The sequence below is a fragment of the Podarcis melisellensis genome (genome assembly GCF_964234715.1).
Source record: "Podarcis melisellensis genome assembly, chromosome: 2".
NCBI classification, from domain to species: Eukaryota; Metazoa; Chordata; class Lepidosauria; order Squamata; family Lacertidae; genus Podarcis; species Podarcis melisellensis.
The window spans coordinates 4,196,685-4,211,746 of NC_138529.1; the positions used below are offsets into that span (position 1 = coordinate 4,196,685).

General features: G+C 47.9%; 1 protein-coding gene across 1 annotated transcript; it reads left to right on the forward strand.

The window, feature by feature from the left end:
• Window positions 1-4,905: 4,905 nt before the first annotated feature.
• KRT18 (keratin 18) lies at window positions 4,906-14,253 on the forward strand. The gene is made up of 7 exons (XM_081898163.1): window positions 4,906-5,389; window positions 10,028-10,110; window positions 11,690-11,846; window positions 12,021-12,185; window positions 12,331-12,456; window positions 12,991-13,214; window positions 14,000-14,253. Exons 1-7 carry the CDS (start codon window positions 4,970-4,972, stop codon window positions 14,115-14,117), a joined length of 1,293 nt encoding a protein of 430 aa, XP_081754289.1. The 5' UTR covers window positions 4,906-4,969; the 3' UTR covers window positions 14,118-14,253.
• The last annotated feature ends 809 nt before the right edge of the window (window positions 14,254-15,062 follow it).

Here is a 15,062-nt window from a genome sequence, read left to right on the forward strand (position 1 = left end):
ATTAATGCAATTAAAGTGGATTAAAGTGCTCTGCCACCCTAGCATGACAAGTGCACTTTCTTGGAAAAAGGGACTCCCAACACAGTCTCCCAACAAACGGACCGGAAGAAATGCTCGACAAAGGCCAGATATAATCTAACCTCCACGTAAACTTTGTACAAGCAAGTGGGGAAGAATGCACAATAAATCTGTCCTCTGGACGGGCCCCTTGACTGCTGGATGGAATCCCCACATTCAGAGGCAGCACACCTTTGAACATCAGGTGATGGGGACAATGATGGGGCAGGGAGATGCTCTCCTACTGTGCTCACAGGCCTCCCAGAAGCATTTGGCTAGCTGCCACTGGACCAGAAACAAGCAAACTCGAACCAACCAATCCATAGCTTAAAAAGGAGGTGGAAAGAACCACCGGGAAAGCATTGTAGAAGACCAGTTTGTTGTTGGGGGGGGGAGAGAATGACCTTAAGTCCTTTGAACTTTACAGTTCAAGGGTACTATAATAGAAGCAAAAAACTGTACACATTATTAAAAAAAACTACTGGCATCTCCTAATCATAGACAATGCTAAGGGATAGTACTTCTCCACATGCATATCGGTAAACTATGGAACTCCCTCCCACAGGAGGCAGTGAGGGCCACCAACTTAGAGGGCTTTAAAAGAAGACTAGACAAATTCATGGCTCCCAGTCGCGATGGCTCTGCTCTGCCCCCACAGCTGGAGGCAGCAATTCTTCTGAGTACCAGTCACTGGAAACCACAGGAGGGGGGAGGGCTCTGGTGCTCGGATCCTGCTTGTGGGTTTCCCACTGGCATCTGGTTGGCCAGGGTGAGAGCAGGATGCTGGCCTGGAGGGGCCACTGGCCTGATCCAGCAGGCTCCTCTCATGTCTTTGTTCTTAGCTTGGCCAGCCCAGCATTCTCCAGTTGCTTCGGATTACAACTCGCATCAGCCCCAAGCAGGCTGCCTGGAGTACCCCCTGCTGCCCCGCCCATCTCCTCCTCTCCCTCTGCCCTGGTAGCCCTACCATGAGCTTAGGTAGCCTTGGGCTCCTTCTGGAGAAAGGGCAATATTGAAAAGGTAATAAATGGGAATAATGTTTTACATATGGCAGTGTTTGAAGGGCAATCTGATCCAAGACCAGTTCAAAAATAAAGAAACCTGTAAAGATCAGATGTGTGGCATTTGCATTTGCCCATCAACAGTTAGCATTGCACCTGGAGAGAAGGCTGAGCAGGCCTATAATATTCATTCATTCATTCATTCATTCATTCATTCCCCAGCCACTCTGGGCAGCTTCCAACAAAAGATCAAAAATAGAATTAAACGTCAAACATTAAAAACTTCCCTGAACAGGGCTGCCCTCAGGTGTCTTCTAAATGTCAGATAGTTGTTTATCTCTTTGACATCTGATGGGAGGGCGTTCCACAGGGCGGGCGCCACCACCGAGAAGGCCCTCTGTCTGATTCCCTGTAACCTCACTTCTTGCAGTCAGGGAACCGCCAGAAGACCCTTGGCGCTGGACCTCAGCGTCCAGGCAGAACAGAGTGGGTGGAGAGCTCCTTCAGGTATACTGAGCTGAGGCTGTTTAGGGCTTTAAAGGTCAGCACCAACACTTTGAATTGTGCTCGGAAATGGCCTACACATCATCTAGCCACAGTCTTCCCAACTATAATTTTACTTAATTACAGTATAGTAATTGTTCCTAAAAAGGTTTTATCAATCTGTACCTTCCTTGGTCCTCCTTTTTGGGGATGCCCAGGTGAAAGTCCCACCATAGGTGGGCAGAGTGAATGCGGGCTTGAGAGGTCTACATACAGTATCCTGCTCACGGGTCCACAAAAGCCTGAAGCCCTCCTTGGGAAAAGCACTCTGCGTGTGCTCAAAGGAATTAGTTCACATTCTTTTTCTGTATTAACTGAGCTGCAGTATAGAATGCAGGATTTGTCCTCAAAATTAGGTACTGGGAGATGCATCTGACAGTGATCCAGTGAATCTGCGGAGATGAGAGTTGAACCAAAATGGGAAATACAGTGGTACCTCTACTTACGAGCACCTCTGGTTATGTATCCTTCAGGATACGCATGCGGCAAACGCGGAAGTATTTTCCTGGGTTTCGTTGTGCGCACATGTGCAAAAGTGCTCTACCGTGTCATGCGCATGCACGGAACAGGCACCTCTGGTTGCAAAAACCTCAGGATCCTACTGGAGCTCCAGAACAGATCCCGTCTGCAACTGGAGGCACCACTGTAACTGTTTTGAGTTACATAAACTCTATGGAGAGATTTGGAGGAGGCTTGAAGATGTGTGACCTCAGCCTTCACAACTGAATTTGCTGTACTAACAAGAGGGGGAAAATATTGCTTCACCACCAAGTCAGGTCTGCTGATGAAGAATCTACAACAGCCTCCTCCAACCTGGTGCCCTCCAGAGGTTCTGGACAGCAACTACCTTCCATCACAGCCAGCATGGTCAATGGTTGGCGATGATGGGAGTTGTAATAATAACAATAATAATAATAATACTTTTTATTTATACCCCGCCCTCCCCAGCCAAGGCCGGGCTCAGGGCGGCTAACAAGCAATAATAAAAACAAGTTGAATGAATGCAACTTAAAAACAAGATAAAAATACAATTAAAATATTGAAACATTAAAATATTAAAATGCAGCCTCATTGCAGGAGGAGAAAGGAAAAGAAAAAAGAAAGGTGGGGGGAATCAAATTGGCTCAAAGCCAAAGGCCAGGCAGAACAACTCTGTCTTACAGGCCCTGCGGAAAGAAATCAGATCCTGCAGGGCCCTGGTCTCATGAGGCAGAGTGTTCCACCAGGCCGGAGCCAGAGTTGAAAAGGCCCTGGCTCTGGTTGAAGCCAATCTAACTTCCTTAGGGCCCGGGACCACTAGGGTGTTGCTATTTATGGACCTTGAGGCTCTCCGTGGGGCATACCGGGAGAGGCGGTCCCGTAGGTACGAGGGTCCTAGGCCGTGAAGGGCTTTAAAGGTCAAAAGCAGCACCTTAAATCTGACCCTGTACTGCACTGGGTGAATATGCTCCCATGGCAGAGATCCCGTGAGGAGCCTCGCTGCAGCATTTTGCACCCGCTGGAGTTTCTGGGACAGCTTCAAGGGCAGCACCGTGTAGAGCGAATTACAGTAGTCAAGCCTGGAGGTGACCATCGCATGGATCACTGTTGTAGAACAAACAGCTGAAGACCACTCAGTGAGAAAGCCTTTGGGAGGACACCAGGTGGCAGGTCTGGTGGTTTAATGCTAAAGAAACCAGCACAGGAGAGCACAGGGTGTTTCTGGGCAGAAACGCCCTTACAAAGTCCAACGTAGCTTTAGGGTTATGAAATCCGTGCTGCCTCGTGGGGCTCTGATAACGCTGGAGGAAGCAGCCAGACCTAGCCCCACCCTCACCCACAGCAAAGGCTATTACAGGATTGTGAAATGTTGCCACAATGTACCAACACAGATCCTTCCAAACAGCAATTCCTCCCTTTGAGGGTCATGGATCAGCGGTAGAGCACCTGTCTTGTGTGCAGAAGGCCCCTGGTTCAAGCACCAGCGTCTCCGGGTGGGGCTGGGGGTGACCTGGGGGTGAAACCCTGGAGAGCTGCTGCCAGTCAGTGCAGATAGTACTAAGCCAGATAGACCAGTGGTCTAATAAGCTATAAAAGAGTGTGTTTTTAAGTGGTTTTTTTGTATGGCTTAGTTGAGATTCCTGCATTGCAGAGGGTTGGACTAGATGACCCTCAGGGTCCCTTCCCATTGTATGATCCTATGTTCCTTCCATCCTTCTTTCCTTCCATGCCCACCCTGATGTGGCCCAAAGGAAAGCAGAGCCAGATGTTTGGCACCAGCTTGGCAGAAGGAGCTGCTGGAAAGAGGTGAACAAGGCGCCTTCCAACAGCCTTAGGGACTCCGCTCTGGATTCGGGGAGGGATTACTCCTGAGCTGCAGATACCTAACCAGGTCTACTCAGAAGCATGTCCTACTGCATTTAATGAGGCTTACTCCCCGGTAAGCAAGGCTAAACCAGGTGCTGAATCTGAGGAGACACATTCGGACCACCAAATAAATGTAGCTTCATTCACTATGAACCCTGAACTTTGGGGCCCCCTCCAAACCTTTGTAGGGCAAATCCCATGTTTTGTAGTGGCCCCCATACTGAGTAATCAACACTCAGACTGGAGGCCATAGGTATCCCCAGAAACCCAACATTGTCCCATTCACTCCAAACTTGTGCCAAAGTTTTGTAGCAAAAGCCCTGCCCTCTGTAGGTCCCATAGGAGCCACCTTTTGGGGCTGGGGCTCTTCAGTCCCCCAATAAAACATTTGAGGGGGCAGGGCCCCCAAAGTTGATGGGCATTACGATTCAAACTGTGTGCGTGCAGCGTGTCATGTGATATGCCCCCCTCCAATATTTTATTCAGGTTGGCACCCGTGGTAGATCCTCTCCCCCCCCCCAAAAAAGCCCCTGAATAATTGACACTACGACCCCCGGTTTGAAGTATCAATTATTCACTGGGTGGTCCTACAAAACGCGGGGTTCGCCCTACGAAAGGTTTGGAGGGTGTCCCAAATTTCGGGGTTCGTAAGTTTTGGAGCGGGAGTAAGGAGGCGGAGGAGTAAGGGACGCTTCTTAACACCAACGCATTCGGCTTGCAGCAAGCAGCCCTTGGATGCGCTGGCCGAAGCCTTTCGAAGGCGCGGACACACCTCGGTGCCTTCCTGCGAAAACCGGAGTGGACGCGCCGTCGCTCCTCCTTGGAAGCGAATTGGGGGCGTCGGTTCCCGGCCGCCCCTTCCGCGCAGCGCCCGGCGGAGGTGGGGCGTGTGGGCGCCGGCCAGGCCCGCCCTGCGGCCGCCGGCACTATAAAGCGCGACGGGAGGCGGGCGCCGCCGTTCGCCCCTTGCAGCCCGCAGCGCAGTCGGCCTCCTCTTGCCCCGTCGCACCGCCGCCACCGCCATGAGTTACTCCAAGTCCAGCGTCTACTCCAGCTCCTACCGGCCCGTCGGGGGCTCGGTGCGATTCGGGCCGGTGGCCAGCGCGGCCAGCGTCTACGCCGGGGCCGGCGGCTCGGGCTCGAGGATCTCCGTCTCGCGGTCGTCCAGCCTCGGCTCCAGCTACGTCGGGGGCGGCGGCGGCGGCGGCTATGGAGGCAGCGGCTTCTCGCTTTCCCTCTCGGGCTCCGGCGTGGTCCACAACGAGAAGGAGACCATGCAGGACCTGAACGACCGCCTGGCCAGCTACCTGGAGAAGGTGCGCAGCCTGGAGGCCGAGAACCGCCGGCTGGAGATCCAGATCCGAGAGCACCTGGAGAAGAAAGGGCCCAGCACCCGCGACTGGAGCCGCTACTTCGAGCTCATCGAGGACCTGAAGAATCAGGTGAGCGGGGGGGGGGGGCGCCGAGAGCAGCCTGCCTCCGGTACCGGAGAGGCCGGGGGCTCCGAGAACCCCTCGCCGCCCTTAATCCCCGCCAAGGCCACAGCCCGTGAGCCAAAACTAAAAGATGCAAGCTTAGTAGCTCAGTAGAAAACAACAATCAAGGAGTAGTTAAAAGTACATAGCTGGAACTGTTCCGGGGGTGGAAGGCACCTTGCACATGCCCCGATGCACTTTCTTCTCCGTACATAACATAACTTTATATGCTCCAGAGCTGAGCTCCAACCTTGAAAAGAATGTAGGGTTTAAACCCTCTCGGTGTCAGGTTCAGAGAAGGTCAAGGAGACGAAGTCAGTGCCTCTCCAGAAGTGACATGGTTTGATCCCCATTAGAATTTGCCCTTTGCACATGCATCTTCTCTGCCCGTACAAGAATGGATCTTTGCTCCATGGAATATAGAAGCCCCGCTTTGTCTGATGTGGCCAGAGGCCATTAGCTTTCTGCTTCAGCTTCCTCCCACTAGCTTACTGTGTTTTCTTTAGACAGCCACTAAGAGGCGGCCTAGTGTTAACCACAAACTGTGTTGCCAGATTTTCAAAGCATCCCTGAAACTCAGCTTTTAAAAGTGGTTTGAATATACCAAGAGAGAGCAAACCATAGAGAGAAACCATATCCGCTGCTAATTCATGCATATCAAGCCACTGTTAAAGGCATAGCTACAGAAACTATTTGAAAAGTTGGCAACCCAAACTGCAAAAAAACCCACATTGGCACAAATTGATGGTGGAGAAGAGAGAATGCCTGGAACTTAGCCGATAGTTTTGCTCTGGGTTCAGCAAGTCTGAAATGATAATCACTAATTTGCTTCCGTTCATGAGGTCAGCAGTACTATTCAGGATTTCATAAGCATCCACCAAAGTATTTATTTTCTGCTAATTCAGCTGGTAGCTTCCCTTGAAACCTCTCTGTATCCCAAGCCCCACCTTCCTGTTCATATACCAGGTATGCTAGGTGCAAACAGTTAACCATTTTGGGTTTTTTCTTTTAAAAAAAATTGAGGATATTATTGTATGGAATGTATAGGGAAACTATTGTATGTATCAGTCTTGATATGAACCGGAGCTCAGCAGCCCTTGAAACCAGGTTGTCCTAATAGCAGAAAGGGTGCTTTGGGGCATGTGAGGATTGCCCTTCTCGCCCCCAAGTATGCTCAGTCAATACGTTAGGTCTTTGGATAGGATTTAAGATCCCAATAACTTAAGAGTGTGGTACCATGGAAGTGTGAGTTCCAGTGATTTTAATTTTTGAAATTCTTGGATAGGAGAACACACCTCTACATCAGGAAAGCACTCCATTCCCAGTGGTATCCTGTTACGGGTCTAGATTTACTGCTCTTGTGTTCTGTTTAACTGCTTCCTGACAGTTCAATAGGTGAAGTGTTTCCAATAATGTAGCTTCACGTTTTGAATTTCTGCCCAGGACCCATGTGGAAGCAGGAGGTCAGGGGAAGGTAGCAGGCAACCCATACAAGGAGGCAGAAAAGCACTCCGCTTGCTCCTATCATAAACCTAGCTCTTGTTCCTTCCTAAGAGTTTCACGACCAAGAGAGATTCCTGGTTCTGTAGCTGCATGTGCACACACAGGTCAATCATGAACCAGACTATGGGCTAATCATTGCCACGTTAGCAATTGCAGGCAGCTGCAGCCTGTCCTTTCCAAGAAGGTTGTGTGTGCAGGATTCACTCTCTCCCCCCCCCAATTCATTCCTGTAAGCCCCATTGTCTTTCTGTCTGTGGGGCTAGAGTTACCCACTTCTTTTCCTCTGCCTATACTCCCTTGCACTGAGATCAGTTGTGCACTAGATAGAAAGCAACCGAAGCTTTTCTTCTAACATGGATAAGCAAGAACAGAGGGACAGGGAAAGTCTGCAGAAGTCCAGGCGGTTGTGCATCTGTAAAGGCACAAAATGCTTATTAAGGAGGGAGGAAAGAAGCAGGTAACCAATAGTAAGAGACAGTCTGGCTTACTCAGTAGGGAGGAAAAGCACTCTAACCTCCACCCCCCCCATACAAGTCAAACAATTTATATTTAGTCATAGGTCATAAGAAGGAAGCACTATGCTGCCAGAAAAGATGGCTCAACAAAAAATACCAGGGGAGGGGAACTTGTGACCCTCCAGCTGTTGCCAGAATACAGATCCCATCATCGCTTGCCATTGGCCATGCTGGCTGGCTGGGAGTCCAGCAACAGCATCCGGAAGAGACAGTGCTGTACAAAGTGAACAAGCAATTAATATCTCACGTTTTACTGCCACTGCGAGAAAAGGCATCGAATTATAGAATGGTAGAGTTGGAAAGGGACCATGAGGGTCATCTAGTCCAACCTCCTGCAATGCAGGAACCTTTTTGCCCAACCTGGGGCTGGAACTCACAACCCTGAAATCAAGAGTCTCATGTTTGACTGACTAAGCTACCAAGGTCGATACACATTTTTCAAACACAAAACAGGTTTAGGGTCTAAGTCTCTAGTTAAAACTTCCCTGGTTCTAGTTAAAACTGAGAGCTGAGGCTCCACTCCAAAACTGAGGACTTGAATGTGACACGGACAAGAAGCCACCTCAGTCGGTTTCTGTGCCTTTTACAGGGGTGGCCAAATGCAATAGAGGACAGAGCTCCTGTGCCTTTTAAAACACCAGTTAGAAGAAGGAATGTAAGACTGCCTATGCCCCATATAGTTAAAGCAGGTTGTTTTCCCCAGAGAATCCTTCACAGAGTTACGATTCCCAGCCTCCTTAAGCTACAATTCCCAGGATTTTTTTGGGAAGAGCTTTAAATGCATGGTGTATACACAGCCTTAGTAGGTGTTGTTTGTCATGCAAGCAATACACCATCTGAAATTCCCATTTTAAACTACAGTTTGGGAGCAGTTTACTTGCCCACCCTCCCCATATGCCTGCCTTGCCTCTTCAGTGTGCAAAGCATGCCCTCCTGCAAGTACCACACATAGGATATACACTCCAAGTCTGTGGGGAGTGGCACTTTCAGTGTGGCGGCACCTGTTTGTGCTGTGTTGTCTAGCACTTGGGGATCCTTTGAATAAGCAGTTTATAGATAAGGGGAGCACTGAAATGTACAGATCTTGTTCTGGTCCCCACCGCCGCATGAACATGCAAAATCCACATGCAAAGCTTCATCCTAACATGCACACAATAGCAGTGGGTGAAAAGGCTTCTGAACCTTCCATTTCCATCATGCCCTGTGACTTCTGGGAAACTGGAACTTGTGAGGCGGGAAACCAACACCCAGAGGCTATAGCAGTTGGGTTCAAAGGACAATTGTGTGCTGGGAAGAATGACTGAGGGTAGATTAATTATAAAAAAATGTTTGTTCTCGTGAGTCATGTATAGTCAATCAGCAAACAAAGTGTGCACACAAAAGGATAACAGTGGAAACGACTTTAGCACCTGGTGAGAGCAGGTGAATGGAACAAAAGGGAAAGGGGCTGGGTTAGAGGCCACAGGTGCAGAAGATGAAAGAGGTGCAGGGAAGGTCTCCTGGGAAAGCTCAAGGGGGAGGGATGCGTTTCCAGAAGCAATGCCCCTTTCCCAAAACACGAGAGAAAGTTTCCTTAAAAAACAAAATCAAAACCAGGCTTCTGTGCCAGGCAGGGGCAGCATTTGCATTTGTGAGGCCACCATGGGACACTTGCAGCCTTGCATGTTCTCCAGGCAGCTGCTGACAGGATGGTGGTGAAACCAGAGCACATTTAAGTCCCTCATAGTTTACACCTCAAGGTATGGTTGCCTGGAGCACACCCAATGGCCAGAGAGCTTATCCTCACATCCTTTCCTGTTACCTGTTCCTGCTAAGAACAAAGGGCTTCTTTAAACAAGCAGGATTTCCTACAGAGAAGAAGCGGGGCCATTTTCACATGAGAGGCAGAGAGGGAAAGGCCAAGAGTCACTGAATTTAAAGAATCAGCCACGGAACTGCCGTGAAGTAGAATCTATGCTTTGGGGATCCATCAACATCCGAGATTACAGGTGGGCTAGGATTCATCATGTTGGGAAGGCAAGGAAACCATTTTGTCCTTGTGCTTCTACTTGCAAAGGAAAGAAGGTGATTGTCTCACCCACTTTCTTAACTTGAGAGGTGTCCCTTTAAGAATCTCTCCTCCTCTTGTTGCCTTGGGAACTGGGAAGGTGAATTGCACCTGTGTTGGCTTAAGCAAACAATAGGATCTGTGTAGGCTGGCAGGAAATCAGTAGATTCAGGTTGCATTAGGCTTCACCAGACCAGAAACAAAGAGGAAGTTGGCAGTCCTTGGCATAAGGCTGGGGAAATAATTTTTGAGTGACACCAACTTACTCCAAGATTAGTTGGCTTAAGGATGATGGTTGCCAGCTTTTATTTCAGCCCCTGCTCCTCTTCCTTTGAACAGCACCCCAGTTTGTTGATCTTAGCAGGTGATGTTTGCCTTGATGATGAAACTTGAAAGTGTATTCGGCTCAAGCTGCTGTTGGAGGAGCAATGACTAGTTGTGCCCTTTTTTCTGGACAGTTGACACCTCTTCTAAAGGCTGGTATATGTCTTTCACACACTGCATTAATTACTAAGTTTTGTGCTTCCTTTCTGTCCTCAGATCTTTGACCAGACGGTGGATAACGCTCGCATTGTCCTGCAGATTGACAATGCCAGGTTGGCTGCTGATGACTTCCGTGTAAAGTGAGTGGATTTTCTTCTTGTTGGTCCTGGGATCCCTCCAGAGGCCCATCTCTGTAGAACATGAGACTCAGGGTTATGGGTTCGAGTCCCACATTGGGCAAAATATTGCTGCATTGCAGGGAGTTGGACTAGATGACCCCCGTGTTCCCTTCCAACTCTGATTCTATGATTTTATCATTTTGGGGCCTTAGAGCAGCTTTCCCCAACATCTTTCCCCAGATGTTGGTCTACAACTTTCATCATCCAAATTCAGTAAGGTCAATGGTCAGAGATAAGGTGAATTGTGGTCCCACATCTGGGGACCCAAGGTTGAGAAAGACTGCCCTGGGGTGTAAAGTATCACTATCTCTATATGTGCCTCATTTCATATTTTTATGTTGTAAACTGCCCTGTGATCTTTGCATGAAGGGCACTATTTTAATTTAATTAATAATGATGATATCTGTAGTTAGAGCAAAAGCAGCAGCCTCCAACTCTTCTTTTTCCATGGGGCGGTAGCCATGTATAAAGCCTACAGATATCAGAAAGGGAGGAACACAAAGGCCAGTGGGTCTCCTCCATCCCTGCCGACGTGGTGTTGTGCAGGACTCTGGTTTGCTTCCAGAGATTGCTTGCATTCAATCTCAATGAGTCCTGGTTCCAGTGGTAATTTCTGTCTCCAGTGGAATGAGGCCATTTGAGTGGCGAGCAGTATCAGGCAGATGGGGGTCACCTGCTAGGCCCTTTCTATGCGTTCCCTCTTAACAGTCCATAGCTGCCAAAAAACAGAGTGGAGGGCATTTAAGTGGGGAAGGCCTAAATCCACACAGTCGTTGGATGACACTGGGGTTTCAATGGCTAGCCATGCATCTGTCCAGACAAAGGAAGGAATAAACTCATTCACTGGGCTGAGAAGACTTTGGGTAATCCTGTAAAGTCAGGGTTTAAAGGAACCAGGCACTGAGTGGGTGGGAGAACTGTTGTTGGCCTCCCACCCCACCAGCTCCCAAAAGCATAACCAATGTTCTTGATGGGCGCTGTAATCCAGCAATATCTGGAAGGCCCCACTCCTGATCCACAAGTATTTCAGAGTGCTTTTTAAAAAAAATCTGTAAACTTTGTGCCAAGAAAAGATTAATTCCCCCAACCTGCATAGATTATGCACATTTAACAAATTTGCACAATTTCTCTGAATTCTGCAAAATTTGTTCACTAATTTATTTAGCATTTTGCATGCATAAATTTATTCTGGTTTTGCTAATCCCAGAAGAGGGACAAGGAGCAGTATAAAGCACCAAAGATCCACCCTTAACCAATGGAGATCTTACCCAGCAACCTCTTTGGCCTCTAAACTGTCAGCAGGCATTACATGTTTTTAAGCATATATTTAGAGTCAATAAGGGCTAGAAACTTCAAAATAAAAATCAAGAAGCCAAATTCTTCATTCACCTGCACTTTTTGTGCATTTACCTAGGATCATTCGCGGCATGTGCACACCCCTGCTTCTTACACTCTGAATTAATCCCCCCATCGCCAGTGTACACATCTGTTTGCAAACTGATTATTGTGAATACCTCATTCCTTCTTCCCTGTCACCCAGGTTTGAGGCTGAGCTGGCCATTCGTCAGTCAGTGGAGAGTGACATTAATGGCCTCCGCAAAGTCATTGATGATACCAATATGAGCCGCCTTCAGCTGGAAGGTGACATTGAGGCCCTTAAAGAAGAACTGATCTTCCTGAAGAAGAACCACCAAGATGTAAGTCTTTACTGTGGTCTCTGGGCAGAGACTATATGGAGTTGGCAGGAGCAATAATTTGATGGGAGATACTGACTGGGGCCTGTCATGAATGGAATCAATGGCTTTGCACATTTGGGACACACAGCACCTTCAGAGTCTGTGCTCATTTTATGCCTCCTCTTCCCTTGCTAGGAAGTCAATGCGCTACAGTCCCAGATCGCCAACTCAGGACTGACAGTAGAAGTAGATGCTCCCAAGTCACAGGATCTGGGCAAGATAATGGCTGAAATCCGGGCACAGTATGACACCTTGGCTCAGAAGAACCTTGAGGATTTGGACAAGTACTGGAGCCAGCAGGTGAGCAGAATAACTTTTGCAGCTTGCTCCTGACATGCCCCCATAGCATTTCAGGGTTTTTACAATAAGAGAGAGGTTTTGACCCCAGAACTATAACCCTGACTGTCCTCATGAAGAATAATATGTCTTCCCACCTTTCCATTAGATCACTGAGAGCACCGTCATGATCACCCAGAATACCAAGGAGATTGAGACCGGCCGTGCTACTGTCACTGAGTTGCGCCGCAACGTCCAAACACTGGAAATTGAGCTGGAATCTCTGCGCAACCTGGTACGATCTTCACCTATCATTCCAAATATTGCAGGGGTGGGGAGCCTCAGTCCAGGGAGCTATGTGGCCCTTTGGACCTCTCTGCCTGGCTCTTGGGTATCTGCCCAGACCAAGCCCCCTCACCTTGCCCTCCTCTAGTGATATTTACCAGGCTGGAATGTGTGATAATAGCTGCTCCTTGCCTGGATGGCGCTGGGTGTGGGTGTCTGGCCAAACTCCCAGATGTGACCACCTTGGAAGGTTGCCCAGAAAGGAATATGGCCTTTGGGCTGAAAGGGGCCCCGGTTCCTGAGCATAGTAATATAGTAACGTAGCGCTTGCTTGTTTGTGGTGCCTTGTTAGTGTTTTAAGTTCTGTATTGAGAGAGAGAGGCACTCTGCATGGAATTATTTCATAAATCAAAGGTGCAGCCTGTTCCTGAAACAGAGGCAATATATGGAGTGTATGGGATGGAAATATCACCTAAGAACAATAGAAGGGTTGTTGGCTTAGCAAGCAATGACCCTGATCCCCAATCCTGGCCCCTCTCTACAGAAAGCCAACCTGGAAGGAAACCTCCTTGAAGTGGAGAGCCGCTATGGCATGCAGATGGAGCACCTCAATGGGCTATTGCTGCGGACCGAGGCCGAACTGGCACAGATGCGGAGTGATGTCCAGCGCCAGGCAGAGGAATATCAGGCTCTGCTGAACATCAAAGACAAGCTGGAGGCTGAGATCAATACTTACAGAACCCTGCTGGAGGGCGGAGATGAGTTCAAGTGAGTTTTTCATTCTTTCATCTTTCTGGGGCAAAAACACAGGTTTGGTCATCTGGGCTCTCCCAAGCTAGACACAGATGTTCTATAGATCACCATAGCTCTGGTGCATGTGGCCCTTTCCCTGCTCTTTCTCCGTAAGCTCTGGAACATCATTTCCCAATCTTGGAGGGGAAACTGCTTCTTGTCACAATGGCTATATGCTACCTTCGGGATCAGAAACACACACCCCTCGATGCCTCCAGCTGCCAGGCATGGGGGAACAATGACAGGAGAGGGCTATTGTACTCTGTCTTGCTTTTGGGCTTCCTGTAGGTACCTGGTTGGCCAATGAGGATGAGAGAGGATGCTGGACTTGATAAGCCTTGGGTCTGCTTCAGCAGGGCTCTTAATGTTCTTTTAAAGTGTGTGTCTTGACTGAATTAGGATAGAAGGTGTGATGCTCACTAATGCCAGAGGAGATTTACTTTTACAGTACTTAAGAGTAGACCTGTTAAGTGGAAGCCACAGGTCAGTCTTAGCAACTTGAGATGAACCTTGCGCACAGTTCTATTCTTAAGTTCTAGGACATCCTTTCATGATGGACAAACTCTAGACTCCCTAGTACACTTGCCGAAATGGATTGTCACTGGTCCTGGCCTTGCGACCCCTAGGCCCATGAGGCTTCAGGTTGGGCTGCTTAAACCACCTTAAATTGGCTTAAGATGACTGGATTTCCCCAGGAGGTAACAAGGAACTGGCAGCAGTGTCTCATGTCTCATTGTCGGGTGTCTTCTGTCTCTCTTCAGCCTGAAAGATGCATTACTGGAAAGCACCATGCAAACTACTCAGAAGATCCACACCACCAAGATCATCGATGGCAAAGTGGTGTCGGAGACGAGCGAAAGCAAAGTGATGAAGCGTTGATCCCACCTGCTGTGTGGCAAGGATTGCCACCCGGTGCAGCTAACGTTGCACACCTTTTGTTCCAGAGCTGGAGGGTTCCGGGGAGGGACTGGGGTGGGTCTTAATGGAATTCAATAAAGAAATGTTATTAAAAGAAGTGGTGTGGTTTGTATGCCTATTCGTCTATTTTGCAGAGCCCCCTCCCTCCCTCCCTCCCTCGTTCCTGACCCTGGGAATCCTCCTGCAAGTGGTTTCCATATTCAGTGGCTTTGCACATGGTGTGCCTTGGAACAGGACATCCCTGTGCCTTGCAGTGGATACTGAGGCATGTTCTGAGATGCTCACTCTGTTGGGCTCTTTGCCACTTGTGAGACGGAAAATGCACCTTAACACAAATGGATTTTCTTTTTTCTTTTTTTAAATGATATTTATTAGAAGTTTAAAGATTACAGAGAAAAGAGGAAGAGAAAACAACAACAAAAATAACAAAACATACAATACATAAAAAATACATTAAAAATACTAATAAAATAATACAACAATAACAATAAAAAAGACACATCCATATCTTTATCTTTCATTTACTTGTTTCATCGACCTCCTCAAACCTCTCTTTTTGTATTCTAGTTTAGTTATTTGTTTCAGCAAATTCTTTCCATCTTTCTCAATTTTTATTGGGTAATTTATCTTAGCAGTCTAACTTATTAATTAACTCAGCAAATCCTTGCCATCTTTCACTATATTCTGTCGTTCAGTTTACCTTAATTTATTTTAACCTTATCTTACCATAAAATACCTTAAAGCTTAAAACTTAATACTTATTTATACATAACTCCTTATATCATTTTGTACTAAAGCCAAATAGTTTCATTCCAACATTTTTCCTAATACTTGTTAATTTTACACTAATTCCCAAAATAAATTTTTGAAAACTTTCTTCCAATCTTCCTCCAACGTCTCTTCTTC

Bases quoted from the DNA above. Each gene is read 5' to 3' on its own strand.
- KRT18 (XM_081898163.1), top strand. From the start codon at position 4,970: ATGAGTTACTCCAAGTCCAGCGTCTACTCCAGCTCCTACCGGCCCGTC. The intron at 5,390-10,027 runs GTGAGCGGGGGG...TTCTGTCCTCAG, and splicing joins TCGAGGACCTGAAGAATCAG to ATCTTTGACCAGACGGTGGA. The intron at 13,215-13,999 runs GTGAGTTTTTCA...GTCTCTCTTCAG, and splicing joins GAGGGCGGAGATGAGTTCAA to CCTGAAAGATGCATTACTGG.